At 44.0% G+C, this 20246-nt stretch overlaps 1 protein-coding gene and 1 pseudogene across 1 annotated transcript; one reads left to right on the forward strand and one right to left on the reverse strand.

The window, feature by feature from the left end:
* Positions 1–3571: 3571 nt before the first annotated feature.
* On the reverse strand, positions 3572–9566 carry LOC121548030 (annotated as a pseudogene).
* Positions 9567–11833: 2267 nt separating this feature from the next.
* On the forward strand, positions 11834–19511 carry LOC121547710 (ADP-ribosylation factor-like protein 3). The gene is made up of 6 exons (XM_041859114.2): positions 11834–11936; positions 12873–13016; positions 13116–13232; positions 16649–16699; positions 16806–16991; positions 17078–19511. The coding sequence occupies exons 1-6, from the start codon at positions 11934–11936 to the stop codon at positions 17123–17125; spliced, it is 549 nt and encodes a 182-aa protein (XP_041715048.1). The 5' UTR covers positions 11834–11933; the 3' UTR covers positions 17126–19511.
* The last annotated feature ends 735 nt before the right edge of the window (positions 19512–20246 follow it).

Raw genomic sequence — 20246 nt, forward strand, 5'->3', positions numbered from 1 at the left:
TAACTTTCTCCGTGTGTCTGTGCTGCTGGTTGTTATCAATCCTTGATTTAAATTAAGTGTTTCACATGTTGCACCCAGTGGAGGCTGCTGAGGGGAGGACGGCTCATAATAATGTCTGGAAAGGAGTGAATGGAACCCATGTGTTTTATGTAGTTGATACCATTCCACTCCAGCCATTATCACAAGCCTGTCCTCCCTAATTAAGGTGCTACCAACCTCCTGTTGTTGCACCACTGAAGGCCAGCGTCGTCCAGGGTAGGGGAGGGAATGGCCGGCAGGGATGTAGCTCAGTTGGTAGAGCATGGCGTTTGCAACGCCAGGGTTGTGGGTTCGATTCCCACAGGGGGTATGAAAAAATAAAAATAATGTATGCACTAACTGTAAGTCGCTCTGGATAAGAGCGTCTGCTAAATGACTAAAATGTAAATGTAAATGTAAGGCTGCTGACTAAATAGAGAATCTCTGTTTTGGGTTCCGAAAACAGCCTGCTTCCCAAATTGCACGGAGTACTTGAAGTACTTTGCCTGTTGAACAAATTTTAATGTTCAGGGAGGGAAATTTGGACTTGAGTATGTTTGACGTTAAGAAGAATAAAGGATACCACATTTTAGATCTTAAAATGGTTTTGGGGCTGATTGTTGACCACCGCAGGAATAACAATGTGGCATTATGAAGATTACTGCATATTGAAAATGCCATTGGAAATGTATCAGTATTGGAAATGCCATTATAAATGTATCAGAAGGTTTGAAAATGCTAACACAGATTAATAATACCTTTGAAAGAAATGTTCTGCTCAGGGAATTGACATTGGTGTGACTCATTCTGGAAATGGCGAAGAATCTTGTTGAAAGTGTCCAGTGTTTTATCATCCACAATAGTATGGAAATGTTAGCAGACGCATGGAAAGGCTGGAGCTGCTCGTTGGTCTCATTGGCCAGAGGGGTATACTACAAAGTAGATTCAATAAGTTAGCCAGATAACTTTGATAAACAAGGAGACATAACCATTTATTTTCTGGTTCATAAACAAAGCTAAACTTAGGTGTTTTTGGTTGTTGAGTTATGCAGACCATGCCAATTTCAAGCTTATCTTTTAAAAAATATGTTATTTCAGCAGTGGAGGCTGCTTAGGGGAGGACGGCTCATACTAATGGCTGGAAAGGAGTAAATGGAATGGCATCAAACACATGGAAACCTTATTCCACTCCAGCCATTACCACGAGCCCGTCCTCCCCAATGAAGGTGCCACCAACCTCCTGTTTATTTCAGAATATTTAGGCGAGTTCGCAGGCTAACTCTTTGAACCTACTTTGTAGTATACCCCCCAGGTCCTAGCCTAGTTCAAATACTACCTCACAAAGCTATTTTTGTCCAAAAAAACTCTCACTTGTATCACAACAACCGCCAAATGCATATACATCAGTTGTATAACTTGAGCGGGCTATAGTATTAAACTCTTAGCCTATGAGGTCCAGAGCCTGCTGGTTTTCTGTTCTACCTGATAATTGCACACACCTGGTGTCCCAGGTCCAAATCCGTCCCTAAATAGAGGGAAACAATAAAAAGTGGCACTGGCTTCAAGGTCCAGAGTTGAGTTTGAAGGATATAGTGAACAGGGCTGCATCTGGGAAGCGGGGCGTTTCAGTTTCTGCTGCTCTCTGTCCATAAGAAGACATTGCCCCCTGGTGGTACGTTTGTATTACCACAACTTCTACATCAGTAAGGATGTAACCTAACGTAGCAGGCTAAAAGAAATGCCTTAAACTAGCGTTGCGTTCAAAAACACCTGGGAACTCATTCCCCCTACTGGGAAAAAATCGTTTTGAACTGTAATCCAACTCAGAATTAGAGATCGAAAAGTCCGGCATCTTTCTACAGCTCCGACTTTCTGACCTGAAGATCACTGAAGTCATGATTTTCCCTCGTTTTTTTCAGAGTTCCCAGTTGTCTTGAAAGCGCCAGTGAACTCGGAAATAACCGAGGTCAAATCATGACGTCAGTGATCTTCAGGTCGGAAAGTCAGAGCTGTAGAAAGATGCCGAGTTTCCGACTTGGAATTCCGAGCTGGATGACAGTTCAAAACAATTTTTCTCGATAGCTCGTTTCTTTCGGAGTTCCTAGTTGTCTTGAACACACTGAATTCTGAGATTTCAGAGTTCCCAGTTGTTTTGAACAAGGCAATACTGATCTTGATGACAAAAAAAACAGACGGGAGAGGTTCTCTTCTCCATTGTTCAACCAATCCAGTAAATGTGGAGGAGGAGTTAAGTGGAGTGTCGCCTTGTTCACGTCCAAAAGCAGAAGTCACGTCACAGGCTCTCTTTCCCCAGAAAACCAGAACAGGCTAATTCCATTAGAGAAGAATCACAGTGAGGTTGTATAATACCCATGTATATCCCAGTCTTTCAGTTCTTGACTGACTGCAGTACAGCACTAGACTCCTGACACAAAACGCACCAAGGCAGCTTAGTCAATGAGAATAAATTATACTTGTCAATAACAATCTGGTGGCATCAACGACATCTTCACGATCAGCCAAAAGTACATTGGCTAGGCTCGCTTCACTTCAGGGCATGTGAACACAAGCATTCTAGAACACTAAACTGTGGAACCTTAGACTCAGAACACTTATGCATAGAGCTGAGCACAAAACATCTGCATGATGCCTTTAGAAATCACCTATTCAATCAATCACATTTCATTTATGAAGCCCTTTTTACATCAGCAGATGTCACAAAGTGCTACACAGAAACCCAGCCTAAAACCCCAAACAGCAAGCAATGCAATGTAGAAGCACGATACTGCATCACGTTGTTTGGGAAATACACTACACTTCATTTGCACCCAACACTGAGATGTGTACACACACACAGTTGGTAATAGTTTAATCTGAGGTCAAGAGTCACCAACACAGGCTGCTTCTGAACTGACACCCAAAGGGCTCTGGTCAAAAGTAGTGCACTATGTAGGAAATAGGGTGTCATTTGGGACGCACCCACAATGTCCAAAGGGTCATTGTCCTTCCAGACAGTTTTCTAAAGAGGTTGAAATGTGTGATTGGAGATTTTCAGACAGGACAAACTGCACGATTAGTAGCCTCACTTGAATCATACAAATGTGTGCAAATTAACATTATGGACAGTGGTACAAAAAGAGAATTCACACACACACACACACACACACACACACACTTTAACTCTTAATTGATAGAAGATATCCAATGTGGATAAAGATAACATTTGGAGTACAGTGACATATCGCATCCCTACATTGAGGTATGTTTTCAGACCCATATCTCGCACCGGCTCCATGTGTCTTAATGTAACCATGACTACATTCTGACCCCAGTGCAACAAGCGTAACGGTAGGGTCGGTATCTTCTGGAGAACATTTCCACTACAATCACAAAGATTCGTTGAAAATAACCAAAGACAAACCAGGAGAATGCTATTTCTCCTACGAGCGTTCCTATTGGACATCGCCCTGCCGAGGATGCTGATTGGGTCATTTAGTAAAATGTTTTCAGGTGCTCTCCCTGTTTGGCCGATGACTAAGAAGGCAGGTGTGTGTGTGTGTTTTCAGAGGCCCTTGTTGAAGTAGACGTATTGTACACTGTCCCCATAGCGAGACAAGATGGACTCCCTAGCTCTGGCTCCAGCTTAGACACGCCCATGGAGTTGAAAGAAAGCGAGAGGAAGACGGAGTGAGATCCAAACCAAGGCAGAGTCTAACATGTTACTGTAGGTGTGATCTTGAGCACTATCCTACAACATGCGTTTGCTGATCGTAGAGATGAGATGCTAAAACAGCTACTAAATCATGAAGGGGTCCTACTGAACGCTGCCCAGTCGACAGGCTACTTACCATTGCTGAGGGAACAGGGAGCAGGCTGCAGGCACCATGAAGACCAGGCTGCAAAACAGACATGGAGGGTTAGGTGACTGTGTGCCTACTAAGACAGAGACATGTACGGTAGCGTCCCAAATGGTAACCTATTCCTTACTACATAGTGCACTACTTTTGGTCAGGGCCCCATAGGGCTCTAGTCAAAAGTAGTGCACTATATAGGGAATAGGGTGCCATTTGGCACACCCAGAGAAATGTAGAACCAAACAAAAAGAATTAATGGTGAAACCTCCCTACTTCAATCTGCACTCTAAGCATGCTTAGTCAAGAACAATGTAACTGGATATTTAGTCAACACAACTGTAACGCTGAATGTTTATTCAATAACATTGCAGCTAGCTAGCCTATGCATGTCTAGTAGCAGCATTCAGTGTTTTGATTAAAGGCCCACCTGCATAAACTCGTATTTCTCCAGTCTCTGCATGATGATGGGGAGAATGACTAGGAGAAGAGAGGGGGAATGAGAGAAAGAAGAGGGGGAGCACGGAAGGAGAGAAAGTGGATAAAGGAGAGAGTGGCCGGTGGAAACAAGAGGAGTGGAATGAGTCATTGTAGGGAGTAACAGGATCACTGCTTTCCATTGTCTATGGAGCGAAGACTGAGCTCAAATTCTACAGCCCTCCCCCTTAAACCTCAGACACGTACCCATGCCCGGTGCTGCCATGGTAACCCGGGAAATGACCACCTGGGTGATGCCCTTCACAGCTGCTTTCTGTTGTGAGCGAGAGGGAAAATGTCATTTTTCTGCTCTTGTATAACAGTCAGAAATACGATATTTAGTTGAATATTTAATTATCCAGACATTCCCAGTGCCGTTACCTTGGAATGACCCAGTTTGTTTCCATTCTCATCTGTTACAGCGATGCCATTCAGGAGCTCTCTGAGAGGAGAGAAGGAGACGGTCTACAACTCACTGTTGTGTCTTCATGGAGATGCTAATACACTAGGAGCATAGATTAACTCACTGTTACCTCATCATTGGGATGTTGACACAGTTAGCTGGATGGAACCCAGCACGCCACCAGGGGAGGAGCACCACCGCAAATGGAACCCAGCACGCCACCAGGGGAGGAGCTTTCTACAGGAAGGGGCGGAGACAAGACAGGAAGAAGAAGTGGAACATGTAATCAATCAAACCAGTTTGTGTGTGTGTGTGTGTGTGTGTGTGCGTGTGTGTGCATTAATCTGTACCTTTGTGTAGAGGTTGAGTCCCACAGCAGTAACTAGAGCTGTGCTAGTGGCTATTAAATAGGCTACTCCTTTCTGACTGAAGAGGGAGAGCAGAGATACACTGCATTCAGAAAGTATTCAGACCCCTTTTCCACATTTTGTTACATTACAGCCTTATTCTAAAATTGATTAATTTAATTTTTTTGCTCATCAATAAACACACAATACCCCATAATGACAAAGCGAAACCAGGGTTTTAGACATTTTTGCAAATGTATTACAAATTAAAAACAGAAATACCTTATTTACATAAGTATTCAGACCCTTTGCTATGAGACTCGAAATGGAGCTCAGGTGCATCCTGTTTCCATTGATCATCCTTGAGATGTTTCTACAAATTGATTGGAGTCCACCTGTGGTAAATTCAATTGATTGGACATGATTTGGAAAGACACACACCTGTCTATATAAGGTCCCACAGTTGAGAGTGCATGTCAGAGCAAAAACCAAGCCATGAGGTCGAAGGAGTTGTCCGTAGAGCTCCGAGACAGGATAGTGTCATGACTCTCCTGGCTGAGGATCCAAAGGCCTCAGATCAGCTTGGCAAATGGCTGACAACAAACAGACCCTCTCACCCACAGAAAAGGGGAGAGGGGGCAGGGCCGGTTTTAACACCTTAACACTCGGTCGTAAATTAGGCAGGAGGGGAATCTCTCCCTTGCTCTTCAGTATTGGTAAAGGAGCGTGCTTTGTCTCCAGAAGACTTTTGCCGCCAAAACCTTTACGTCCAAAAAGTGAACACTGGATCAATATTTCCAACATCAAAATGTGGGGAATGGTCAGTGGGGATCTAAAGAATAATCATGTCATATTGTTTATTATTTTGTGATGTCATTAAGGATGGTATCAAGAAAGTACTGTCATTTGGAAAGTATACACATTCTATCTGTCAAGTCTTCATCCAATACATTGTGTATAAGAAATGAAAAATGATGAAAGTATTTTTGTTAAGATATGAATGTGATTTCAGATCTCTAACGAGATCATAGGTTTTCATATAAACTATGCACGACCGGACATAGCCACGCCCTGAGTGAGCTCAGAGACCGTGTCAGCAAGTAGGAACGCCCCTTTTACCAGAGTGCATAAAAAGCCTTGGTAACAAATACCATCAGACCAGAAAGCGTGGAGCGGTGGCTACACGTTTGAAATGGTTAGAATTTTGAATCTCAACACGAAGTGAAGAAGATAAACTCACTAGACCAGAACGTTGCCAGTCTGCAGCTGTGCGTGTAAAGTCATCTAGAACTTTGACTAAAGACACGAGGTGGGAAGGAGAACATCCCATCTCAGACAATCACCAAGTATCTTCTCTGAGTACATCCACTACAAGCCAGAACAATGCAGAAGGACATTGTGACCTCCGGTGGACAATCAGAGCCTTACAAGTGAGCTGAGCGAAGACCCAGCCAAAACCTCCTTTCCAAGAGGGCTTGGGTCAACAGAGATAGACGAGCGGTAAACACGTAAATACATTCACTGGTTTCTTACTCCACAAAGGGCGGTGGTTCGTGAGCAAAGTATTATGATTACTTTGAGGGTAGCTTCCAAATGTATCAACGATAAGTTTGACTCTCTCTTTGTCTCTCCCTATCTACCCCTCCCTCTTTTGATAACCAAGCAGTCATGCAGTTGTTAGTCCGCTAGGGACTTTTTCTCATATATTAAGTATGTATGTATTCTGTGTTATTATTTAGTTAGCGAGTAAATAAATAATTAAGCCAATTTGTGTAATACAGAATCATAAGTAAAGCTGGGGTTCGTGCAGATCCAAGAAGTCTACGACCATTCAGAATGAGACTGATAAGAGGTAATGATTGATACGTTGACTGTTTTATACATAGTAATAAGTAAAGACCTTTTAGAGTTTAATTCGGGAGATGGTAACTCTATAAACAACTTCTTCCATGGTGCCCCAAATCCTAATGAGTTCATTGTTACATGATTAATTTAATTGAGTAACAATTAAACACAGTTAGTTGATTCGATAAATAACAGTCATCATTTTAATGAAAGTCACGTCACAACAATAGTGTCAAGGCACAGATTTGGGGAAGGGTACCAAAATATTTCTGCAGCATTGAAGGTCCCCAAGAATACAGTGGCCTCCATCATTCTTAAAAAGGAAGAAGTTTGGACCCACCAAGACTCTTCCTAGAGCTGGCCGCCCGGCCAAACTGAGCAATCGGGGGAGAAGGGCTTTGGTCAGGGAGGTGACCAAGAACCCGATGGTCACTCTGACAGAGCTCCAGAGTTCCTCTGTGGAAATGGGAGAACCTTCTAGAAGGACAACCATCTCTGCAGAACTCCACCAATCAGGCCTTTATAGTAGAGTGGGGATGCGGAAGCCACTCCTCAGTAAAAGGCACAAAACAGCATGCTTAGGGTTTACCAAAAGGTTTGCCAAAAAGCACCTAAAAGGACTCTGACCATGAGAAACAAGATTCTCTGGTCTGATGAAACCAATATTGAATTATTTGGCTTGAATGCCAAGTATCACATCTGCAGGAAACCAGGCACCATCCCTACGGTGAAGCATGGTGGCGGCAACATCATGCTGTGGGGATGTTTTTCAGCGACAGGGACTGGGAGACTAGTCAGGATCGAGGGAAATATGAACAGAGCAAAGTACAGAGAGATCCTTGATGAAAACCTGCTCCAGAGCGCTCAGGAACTCAGACTGGGGCGAAGCTTCACCTTCCAACAGGACAACGACCCTAAGCACACAGCCAAGACAACCCAGGAGTGGCTTCGGGACAAGTCTCTGAATGGCCTTGAGTGGCCAAGCCAGAGCCCGGACTTGAACCCGATCGAACATCTCTGGAGAGACCTGAAAATAGCTGTGCAGCGACGCTCCCCATCCAACCTTACAGAGCTTGAGAGGAACTGCAGAGAAGAATGGGAGGAACTCCCCAAATACAGGTGTGCCAAGCTTATAGCGTCATACCCAAGAAGACTTCAGGCTGTAATCACTGCCAAAGGTGCTTCAACAAAGTACTGAGTAAAGGGTCTGAATACTTATGTAAATGTGATTATTTTTGTTATTTTTTTACATTTGCAAACATTTCTAAAAACCTGTTTTTGCTTTGTCATTATGGGGTATTGTGTGTAGATTGATAAGGGGGGGAAAAAAACATTTAATCAATTTTAGAATAAGGCTGTAACGTAACAAAATTTGGAAAAAGTCTAGGGGTCTGAATACTTTCCGAATGCACTCTAAATAGCTCTTGATATTCTCCATGTGCATTACATTACATTCACCACAGCAGTGTGTATGTTTGGTCTGCAGGGTCTTACTTGGAGGTAATGGGGGAAGCAGCGTTTCTGTTGGTGTAGTTGACTAGCGTGTTAAATGACTGATTCACCCACTGCCAGAACACTACAGCAGGGACTGTCCTAGAGATGGAGAGAGAAAGAGTGGGGAAAAAAGGACAGAAATACATGACTAGAAGTCATTGCACCAAACTCACCTATCTCTGGCTAATAATAATAATAATAATAATAATAATAATAATAATAATGCCATTTAGCAGACGCTTTTATCCAAAGCGACTTACAGTCATGTGTGCATACATTTTTACGTATGGGTGGTCCCGGGGAACGAACCCACTACCCTGGCATTACAAGTGCCATGCTCTACCAACTGAGCTACAGAGGACCACTAATCTATAGATCGTTCATTTTGTCAGATATATGTGTGTGTGTGTGTGTGTGTGTGTGTGTGTGTGTGTGCCTGTAGAACTGTAGCATACCGCCTGTTATGGCCATCCCTCCGGGCACCTGGAAGGACATTCGACCAATCAGGTTCATGAGATCGCTGGTGTCTGGGTGAAAGGCGGAGTCATAGAGCTTCTTGGCGTAATGCAGCTGTTCCTCTGTGGTGACAGGGGGAAGGGAAGCCGCTCTAGAACAGGAGAAACACACATAACCCAGGTTCTCATCACGAGAAACAACAACTGTAGACATAACTCTACTATTAATAACACTGCAGGGAAATTACTACTTCACAGTGGTATAATAATTATATAATTTGGTGGGTGCTTAATTATATTTGCCCTATTACACAAATGTGTTTCTAGCATATCCCAACTCCGAGACACAGAGTTGGGGTCAGAGCCAAGGTCCACCATTTTACCAGCGTCCCTGGAGCAAATAGGGTTAAGTGCCTTGCTCAAGGGATTCGAACCAGTGACCTTTCGGTTACTGGCCCACCGCTCTAACCTTGAGGTATCTGTGTGTGTGTGTACTTCACAGTGGTGTGTGTGTGTGCGTTACCTGCAGCTTTCCACCAGTGCTTTAGCCTCGTCCAGTTGTGAGTCTGACAGTAGTGCTGTCCTCCAGTCTGATGTTGGCAAAGTGCTTCAGTCTGCCCATAAACGTGGACTGATCCCACCGCGGCCCATCTATGTCAAACCCGCTCACAGCCATCGTAACCCTCCGCCTCACCACCTAGGTCTAAAGTCACAAACAAGGTCTCCAAACCACCTCCGCGGTCCCAAACTGAGTTGAGTCTGCAGTCACCGTTTAGCACCTTGGTCCTGTATCAACGTGGTCCACTCAGCCGCTCTGGCCTGCCCCTGGAAGAACAGAAACACAGAAAGACATGTTGATTCCTTTTCCTGTTTTCAGTTAGAATAGCCCACTTTAGTATAGGCCTAATAAATCGTAGGTCTAATCTTGGGACAACCTATGTTATTACAGTATCATATCATTCACATTTTCCTTTGTAAAAACAATCTCCCCTCCCAGGCTACTTTCTAACCATTCAAACCTGCTCTGTACAGCTAGCCATAATCTTTGAACCCAACCTTGGGGCAGACCTCCCTGCAGTTCCCGCGGTGTGTGTCTATCTCTCACTCAAACTGAACAAAGATTTCATTTATAATTAATTAATTGATCATCCACGCTTCCAAAGTTATTCAAAAGGAGCATTTCCTACCTATTTCAAACAGCCAGAAACCAGTGCCTGTTGACCAGGGCTGCAGCTCAATAGTTTAAATTAAAGTGGCTTCCTCTACTGGTCTCCTTTCTTTCATCTGTATTGATGTGAACAAATGGACAACTTCAAACAAATTTCCAGACAGATTAAAGTATAACCTCTGGTGTTTTCAGATTAGAGCAGTGCAGGTAAGGATATCAGGCAGGGAGGAGGAGAGGAGGCCAGTCTAGACTATTGAGATGCACCCAGGCCCAGGGAAAGTTAGAAGTAGGCTGGAACCAGAGCTGTATGTTTGAACAGCAGGGTCACAGTGTGTCTACTCTCTCTGCTACAGCTGCACACTGTAACTGAGCAGAATAGCATCTAGCATCTCAGTACAGCAACATATCACTATATCATTGACCAAGTCTGAATGGACGAATAAACAAACGTAAATAAATATATGAACAAATTAATGATTTAAACAAACGTTTGGTATGGATGGTGTGAAGAGAATGAGAGAGTAAGGGCAGAGGGATAGAAGGGTGCAGGGAGGAAGATGTGAATGAATAATAGGGGGTGATGGAGTTGAAGAGAAGCCTTAAAGCATGTGATGTGATGAGGTTGAGACTTGTCTGAGGTAAGGCTATGATCAACCACAGGTATTCATTTCCCACAGGGCAGTCTAGTTAGACTGGATATATTTTAAAACTCTACAGTGGCTCCCTATCCTTGTCTCCTCCATCTGCACTGATCTGAAAACTGGGTGTGAAACCTGTTCTGCAGAACTGTAGCAAATGAGAGAAAGCAGACAAGGAGAGAAAGGTACTGATTACTAATGAGTCCTAACAGTTCAACCATGAGCGAGAGAGAGAAAGAAACTACCCTAAAAAAGGCAATTAACTTCAACTGCAGCAGGAAACAAGTAACTAGCTAACTTACATGCGAAGCAATCTTGCAAGACTGTCCAGAAGCTAAACTAATTGTTGACATCGATCCTGTGCCAAGTGCATCTGCGATTGCATGTCTAGAACAGCTGCACTCCTACATGCATTTGACCATCATATATTGTGGGGACATTCTTGGAATCACCGTAAAGCTGTCATTCAACAGACAGATAAAAGTTGCCTGTCAAGATAGCCGCATTTTGCGAAGCATGGAGAATAGCAGCTGTGTCCAACAAGCAAGTCCAGAAATACGAAACGGTGCAAAACATAGAGCGAAACAATCGTACTGTAACAATACATGCAAACAAAGTAACTGAACACATACGTTACCTTTCAGAACAGAACTGCAAAGATGTTACAACTAGCTATTACTAATTGTTTCAACTGGGGATTGTCGTTTTTGGCGTAGTAGGGGAGGGTGCACGTGACACTGGCACCGCCTTCTCCGCAGACCGGGGTATCTCACTCTCTCTAGAAAATACATTAAGGAATAAATAAATTATTATCTGTACTTTCAGTCATCTCATCCTTTAAAATATGCACGCAGCAGATCTTGACGTTTCTCTTTCTAAATCAAACACAATATAACGTTACATTGCAAATAAGAACGTGACAACAATGCTAGTTAGCCAGCTATCCAGCTAAAACGACACAATGATGAAGATAGCTTATAATAAATGTGCAGTGTTGGTATTTATGCCTCCACTAGAACATAATGTATTTCAATCGTGGGAACAACTTACATGGTCAACTTTTTGTTGACAGAGCTTTTGTTAATAGCTAAAGTGGCGAATTATAATGCTAAGTGGCGTGCCCTAGTTTACGCCCACACTTGTTGTGCCTTTACGCGAGAGCTTGTGTACAACGTCATCACCCCCTCCTAGGGGCCCTAGTAACCTCGGCAGCGTCTTGGGGAGATAAAGCAACAAGATGGTGAGTTCAATTTATTGCGATAAATAGCTATTATCATGTAGATCGAATCAAATACATGCATAGTAAACAATACTATTGAATACGATTGTTCAAAATGCTGCCACTGTACCTTTTAAGACATTCATACATTTGTGAAAAAATAAAGATTTTGTTGGAAGAGGTGACTGCAGCGGTCTTGTTGCTCCGTCGGTTTATCATGAGATTAGCAGCCTAGCATAGCTAAACCCTTTGAAACTGCTGCTAACTACACAATTAGCTAGCTAGCTCAGTCGCTTCAGAACGCTTTCCCTATTTGAAACCATCGTGTCTTCCTAGAGAGAATCATTAGTTCGAGAATCATCCTGTACACAGCCCATCTGTAATCAGCCCACCCAACTACCTCATCCCCATATTGTTATTTACATTGTTATTTATTTTGCTCATTTGCACCCCAGTATCTCTATTTGCACATCATCTTCTACACATATATCACTCCAGTGTTAATAATAAATTGTAATTATTTTGCACTATGGCCTATTTATTGCCTTACCTCCATAACTTACTATATTTGCACACACTGTATATAGATTTTCTATTGTGTTATTGACTGTACGTTTTGTTTATTCCATATGTAACTCTGTGTTGTTGTTGTTTTTAATTGCACTGCTTTGCTTTATCTTGGCCAGGTCGCAGTTGTAAATGAGAACTTGTTCTCAACTGGCTTACCTGGTTAAATAAAGGTTAAATAAATAAATAAAACAAATCCTCTATTTTCCTGTATCCTCGATACTCGAGTCGCAGGCAATTGATCGTCCTGTTGTGGAGGAATGCGAGTAGCCAGCTAGCTAGTTACTGTAGTTAGCTAATTTAGATAGCAGGTATCCTCCTGTTGCTGCTCCATTGCTCATGTCATGAGTCGGGATAACTGATAACGGATCAGGTTTTGATTTGTTGCAGGGTTTGCTGTCAATCCTTCGGAAGCTAAAGAGCACACCAGATCAGGAGGTTCGGATCTTGTTGCTGGGTTTGGACAACGGAGGAAAGACCACACTGCTTAAACAACTTGCTTCCGAGGACATCAGTCACATCACCCCCACACAGGTACAGTACTACTGGGGAACACACACACGCGCATCACTAGGGGTTTGGGGGTGTTATTTGTGCAAGACTATCACTTATAAACCCTCTTTCTCTCTCCAGGGCTTCAATATAAAGAGTGTTCAGTCTCAGGGTTTTAAATTGAATGTGTGGGACATCGGGGGACAGAGGAAGATCAGACCCTACTGGAGAAACTACTTTGAGAACACTGATGTGCTGGTGAGTGGCTCAACCATAGCTTCCTTCATGGGGGTACGACATACAGTACCAGTCAAAAGTTTGGACACACCTACTAATTCCAGGGTTTTTCTTTTTTTTTTTTACTATTTTCTACTTTGTAGAATAATGGTGAAGACATCAAAACTATGAAATAACACATATGGAATTATGTAGTAACCAAAAAACTGTTAAACAAATCAAAATATATTTTATATTTGGAGATTTTTCAAATAGCCATCCTTTGCCTTGATAATATAATAATAATATGCCATTTAGCAGACGCTTTTATCCAAAGCGACTTACAGTCATGCGTGCATACATTTTTAGGTATGGGTGGTCCCGGGGATCGAACCCACTACCCTGGCGTTATAAGCGCCATGCTCTACCAATTGAGCTACAGAGGACCACATGATGACAGCTTTGCACACTCTTGGCATTCTCTCAACCAGCTTCATGAGGTAGTCACCTGGAATGCATTTCAATTAACAGGTGTGCCTTCTTAAAAGTTAATTTGTGGAATTTCTTTCCTTCTTAATGCGTTTGAGCCAATCAGTTGTGTTGTGACAAGGTAGGGGGGGTTTACAGAAGATAGCCCTATTTGGTAAAAGACCATGTCCATTTTTATGTCAAGAACAGCTCAAATAAGCAAAGAGAAACGACAGTCCATCATTACTTTAAGACATGAAAGTCAGTCAATACGGCACATTTCAAGAACTTTGAAAGTTTCTTCCAGTGCAGTTGCAAAAACCATCAAGCGCTATGATGAAACTGGCTCTCATGAGGACCGCGACAGGAATGAAAGACCCAGAGTTAACTCTGCTGCAGAGGATAAGTTCATTAGAGTTACCAGCCTCAGAAATTGCAGCCCAAATAAATGCTTCACAGAGTTCAAGTAACAGACATACAGTTGAAGTCGGAAGTTTACATACACTTAGGTTGGAGTCATTAAAACTTGTTTTTCAATCACTCCACAAATTTCTTGTTAACAAACTATGGTTTTGGCAAGTCGGTTACGACATCTACTTTGTGCATGACAAAATAACTTTTTTCAAAAAAAATTATAATTCACTGTATCACAATTCCAGTGGGTCAGAAGTTTACATACACTAAGTTGACTGTGCCTTTAAACAGCTTGGAAAATTCCAGAAAATGATGTCATGGCTTTAGAAGCTTCTGATAGGCTAATTGACATCATTTGAGTCAATTGGAGGTGTACCTGTGGATGTATTTCAAGGCCTACCTTCAAACTCAGTGCCTCTTTGCTTGTGGGAAAATCAAAAGAAATCAGCCAAGACCTCAGGGGGAAAAAATGTAGACCTCCACAAGTCTGGTTCATCCTTGGGCGCAATTTCCAAACGCCTGAAGGTACCGCGTTCATCTGTACAAACAATAGTATGCAAGTATAAACACCATGGGACGACGCAGCCATCATACCGCTCAGGAAGGAGACGTGTTCTGTCTCCTAGAGATGAACGTACTTTGGTGCGAAAAATGCAAATCAATCCCAGAACAACAGCAAAGGACATTGTGAAGATACTGGAGGAAACGGGTACAAAAGTATCTATATCCACAGTAAAACGAATCCTATATTGACATAACCTGAAAGGTAGCTCAGCAAGGAAGAAGCCACTGCTCCAAAACTGCCATAAAAAAGCCAGACTACGGTTTGCAATTGCACATGGGGACAAAGATCGTACTTTTTGGAGAAATGTCCTCTGGTCTGATGAAACAAAAATAGAACTGTTTGGCCATAATTACCATCGTTATGTTTGGAGGAAAAAGGGGGGGGCGGCTTGCAAGCCGAAGAACACCATCCCAACCGTGAAGCACGGGGGTGGCAGCATCATGCTGTGGGGGTGCTTTGCTGCAGGAGGGACTGGTGCACTTCACAAAATAGATGGCATCATGAGGAAGGAAAATTATGTGGATATATTGAAGCAACATCTCAAGACATCAGTCAGGAAGTTAAAACAACAAAGTCAAGGTATTGGAGTGGCCATCACAAAGCCCTGACCACAATCCTATAGAACATTTGTGGGCAGAACTGAAAAAGCGTGTGCGAGCAAGGAGGCCTACAAACCTGACTCAGTTACACCAGCTTTGTCAGGAGGAATGGGCCAAAATTCACCCAACTTATTGTGGGAAGCTTGTGGAAGGCTACCTGAAATGTTTGACCCAAGTTAAACAATTTAAAGGCAATGCTACCAAATACTAATTGAGTGTATGTAAACTTCTGACCCACTGGGAATGTGATGAAATAAATAAAAGCTGAAATAAATAATTCTCTCTACTTGACATTTCACATTCTTAAAATAAAGTGGTGATCCTAACTGACCTAAGACAAGGAATTTTTACTAGGATTAAATATCAGGAATTGTGAAAAACTGAGTTTAAATGTATTTGGCTAAGGTGTATGTAAACTTCTGACTTCAACTGTATCTCAACATCAACTGTTCAGAGGGGACAGGGGTGAATCAGGCCTTCATGGTCGGATTGCTGCAAAGAAACCACTACTAAAGGACACCAATAAGAAGAAGAGACCTGCTTGGGCCAAGAAACACGAGCAATGGACATTAGACCGGTGGAAATTTGTCCTTTGGTCTGGAGTCCAAATTGGAGATATTTGGTTCCAACCACCGTGTCTTTGTGAGACGTGGTGTGGGTGAATGGATGATCTCCGTAAGTGTATTTCCCACCGTAAAGCATTGAGGAGGAGGTGTTATGGTGTGGGGGTGCTTTGCTGGTGACACTGTCTGTGATTTATTAAGAATTCAAGGCACACTTAACCATCATGGCTACCACAGCATTCTACAGCGATACGTCATCCCATCTGGTTTGGGCTTAGTGGGACTATCATTTGTTTTTCAACAGGACAATGACCCAACACACCTCCATGCTGTGTAAGGGCTATTTTACCAAGAAGGAGAGTGATGGAGTGCTGCATCAGATGACCTGGCCTCCACAATCCCCCAACCTCAACCCAATTGAGATGGTTTGGGATGAGTCGGACCGCAGAGTGAAGGAAAAGCAGCCAACAAGTGCTCATCATATGTGGGAACTCCTTCAAGTGTTGGAAAAGCATTCCAGGTGAAGCTGGTTAAGAGAATGCCAAGAGTGTACAAAGCTGTCATCAAGGCAAAGGGTGACTATTTGAAGATTCTCAAATATAAAATATACTTTGATTTGTTTAACACTTTTTTGGTTACTACATGATTCCATATGTGTTATTTCATAGTTTTGATGTCTTCACTATTATTCTACAATGTAGAAAATAGTTACAAAATAAAGAAAAACCCTGGAATGAGTAGGTGTGTCCAAACTTTTGACAGGTATTGTGTATATATACACACACACACATACACAACACCAGAAGTGTGCTACTAATCATTTTGAATGGATACACTACTGTGTTTCAGATTTACGTAATCGACAGTGCAGACAGAAAAAGATTTGAGGAGACGGGGCAGGTGAGTCTTGTCTCAAGTGATGTTTGTGTGCTGTGTAATGTGCATATTCTACGTACACATAGGTTTATATTGGGATCCCATGCTGATGCATGTGTGTGTGTTCAAGGAACTGGCTGAGCTGTTGGATGAGGAGAAGTTGAGTGGTGTTCCAGTGCTGATCTTTGCCAACAAACAGGACCTGCTGACGGCAGCCCCAGCCTCTGAGATCGCTGAGGGACTCAACCTGCACACCATCCGGGACCGTGTCTGGCAGATCCAGTCCTGCTCTGCCCTCACTGGGGAGGGGGTACAGGTGAGACACAACAGGGTTTAGGAGCAATTTGTGTTTTCAATTCAGGAAGTTGATTGGAATGTAATTCTCCTCCCAACTCTTTTCAGGACGGAATGAACTGGCTCTGCAAGAGTGTCAATGCTAAGAAGAAGTAGCACAGCTGTCTGTTTTCACACACCCTGAGCCTGTGGGAGGATGGGGTGTTCCTTGGAATGTACACACTAAATCAACATGGACATGAAGAGTTTTTAACCGCCTGGCTGGCCTCTACACATTGTTTATTAAACTACAACTCTCGCTAGAACTTCCATGTTGCTCTTCAAAATGGAGTGGGGGTACAAAGGGAACCCATCCCAGGAGACCCCCCACCCCACCCCAGCCTAACCATCCCACCTCCAGCCTGTCAAAACATTTCACCCCAGCCTAACCATCCCACCTCCAGCCTGTCAAAACATTTCACCCCAGCCTAACCATCCCACCTCCAGCCTGTCAAAACATTTCACCCCAGCCTAACCATCCCACCTCCAGCCTGTCAAAACATTTCACCCCAGCCTAACCATCCCACCTCCAGCCCATCAAGACATTCCACCCCAGCCTAACAATCCCACCTCCAGCCCATCAAGACATTCCACCCCAGCCTAACAATCCCACCTCCAGCCCATCAAGACATTCCACCCCAGCCTAACAATCCCACCTCCAGCCCATCAAGACATTCCACCCCAGCCTAACAATCCCACCTCCAGCCCATCAAGACATTCCACCCCAGCCTAACAATCCCACCTCCAGCCCATCAAGACATTCCACCCCAGCCTAACAATCCCACCTCCAGCCCATCAAGACATTCCACCCCAGCCTAACAATCCCACCTCCAGCCCATCAAGACATTCCACCCCAGCCTAACAATCCCACCTCCAGCCCATCAAGACATTCCACCCCAGCCTAACAATCCCACCTCCAGCCCATCAAGACATTCCACCCCAGCCTAACAATCCCACCTCCAGCCCATCAAGACATTCCACCCCAGCCTAACAATCCCACCTCCAGCCCATCAAGACATTCCACCCCAGCCTAACAATCCCACCTCCAGCCCATCAAGACATTCCACCCCAGCCTAACCATCCTACCTCCACCCGTCAAGACCCCCCACCCCAGCCTAACCATCCCACCTCCACCACGTCAAGACCCCCACCCCAGCATAACCATTCCACCTCCACCCCCGTCAAGACCCCCCACCCCCACCCCAGCCTAACCATCCCACCACCCCGTCAAGACCCCCCACCCCAGCCTAACCATCCCACCTCCACCCCGTCAAGACCCCCCACCCCAGCCTAACCATCCCACCTCCACCACGTCAAGACCCCCCACCCCAGCCTAACCATCCCACCTCCACCCCGTCAAGACCCCCCACCCCAGCCTAACCATCCCACCTCCACCCCGTCAAGACCCCCCACCCCAGCCTAACCATCCCACCTCCACCACGTCAAGACCCCCCACCCCAGCATAACCATTCCACCTCCACCCCGTCAAGACCCCCCCACCCCCACCCCAGCCTAACCATCCCACCTCCACCCCGTCAAGACCCCCCACCCCAGCCTAACCATCCCACCTCCACCTAGTCAAGACATTACACCCACATACATTTCAGATCTTTATAATGTCCTTCACCACAACATCAGTCTATTCACTCACTCTTTAGAGGTTGTCCTGGAAACCAGCTCTCTCTTCTCTCTTTCTCTTCCCTGTCTCCTTGCCTGGGTACCAGTCTCTTTAGCATACATTCCATTCCTTGTACTCCGTGTCATATTCCAAAGCATGACAGGAGTGGCAAGGAGTGGAATGATAGCCAGAGACGGTTACCCAGACTACCTTTCTCTCCCTTTCATTCTCCTTCATTCAGTTTGCTCAGTTGTTGTTTTTAATTCCATGACAAGCTCCTTTCTCGATTCAGTTCTGTTTTGAAGTGAGGTATATTTTTGTAATTCTTTATTTATGGTGAAGTAGAGGATAATAGCGTACTGTGAGATGCTCGCAAACAACATAAACTGTGTGTGGTTACTAGGATGACAGGGAAACATTGTATACTGTGCTTTACTCCCCTGTGAAAAGGTTAGTGTGTTAATATGTAAAAAATACCTGAAATGGCACAATGTTACCTAAATAATGAACTAGTTTTGGCCACAGCCCATTTGAGTAGAGCTCTACATAGTGAATAGTGTGCCATTTTGGACAAAGCCTGTTCAATCAAATGGAAAAATACACCTTTTTTGATGATCAATTGTATATAACCCCTATTCATATGTTATGTTATGCGCATATGGTAGAGTACATATTAGACCTGTACTATGTAATCTATCATATCTGCATATGTAATATGTGTTGATAGATTTTAACAGGGGTATATGACAATGTATTTCTCGGTGTTTCATTGTCTTTGGTTTTAGAGGGCATTTACAAAAAAAGGCTGTTTCCTTTTGATATTCTTGAATGTGATCTGTCCAAGGATTGAAGGTACGTGAATAAAATGTGAGGGGGAAAAAGAGAGCATTGTTTTCTGACCTGGCTGTAATGTGGTAGTATAACGAGGCCCCAACCAACACACACAGTTCTGTGAGATGCGCTGTGGAGGACACCACTCCACCACTTTACCACTTTACCCCAGACAACACTGCCACCTGCCCAAAAACATGTCCGCTGCCCAGACCCTTGTCATTGCCAGTCCCTGGAGACCCCACACCAGAGCCCTCTCCAAAACACTGGCGCCACACACACACACACACACACACGGCAGGTGGGGTCAGCTGATTTTGACATTGACAGGGCCCAGCTGGTTGGGCCCCTGAATGGGACTGCTCTGTCTGTGTGAGTGTGTGTGTGTCGTGGCTCGCAGTCTTTATAGTTAGCCTAACCACTCTACCACAGTCGACTCCTACAGGCCTATGTTTAACTACTAAAGTCAGACCATAGCTGTTTTTTGGTTGGTTCAGGCCTGCTGCACATAGTTGTGGGGGCGTTACATCTGCTACAGGGGAGAGAGCACTGGCCATAAAACACTGACATCCAGCTGTGTGCGTGCATGCATATGAGAGAGAGATGCATTCTGAGGGCCTGTGGCTGTGGGATTATAAAATGTCTGCTCTTACAAAGACTCATTGTGAAACCCTCTTCTTCCTCTCGATTCCTACATGAGCCACGGGCACTGTCTGATTACAAATGCTGCTAACTGTATGTGGCTTTGGATCAAAGTGTGTGATAAATTAGATCTTTATTGTCTGCTTG

This window comes from Coregonus clupeaformis, chromosome 31, assembly GCF_020615455.1.
Source record: "Coregonus clupeaformis isolate EN_2021a chromosome 31, ASM2061545v1, whole genome shotgun sequence".
Taxonomy (NCBI): Eukaryota; Metazoa; Chordata; class Actinopteri; order Salmoniformes; family Salmonidae; genus Coregonus; species Coregonus clupeaformis.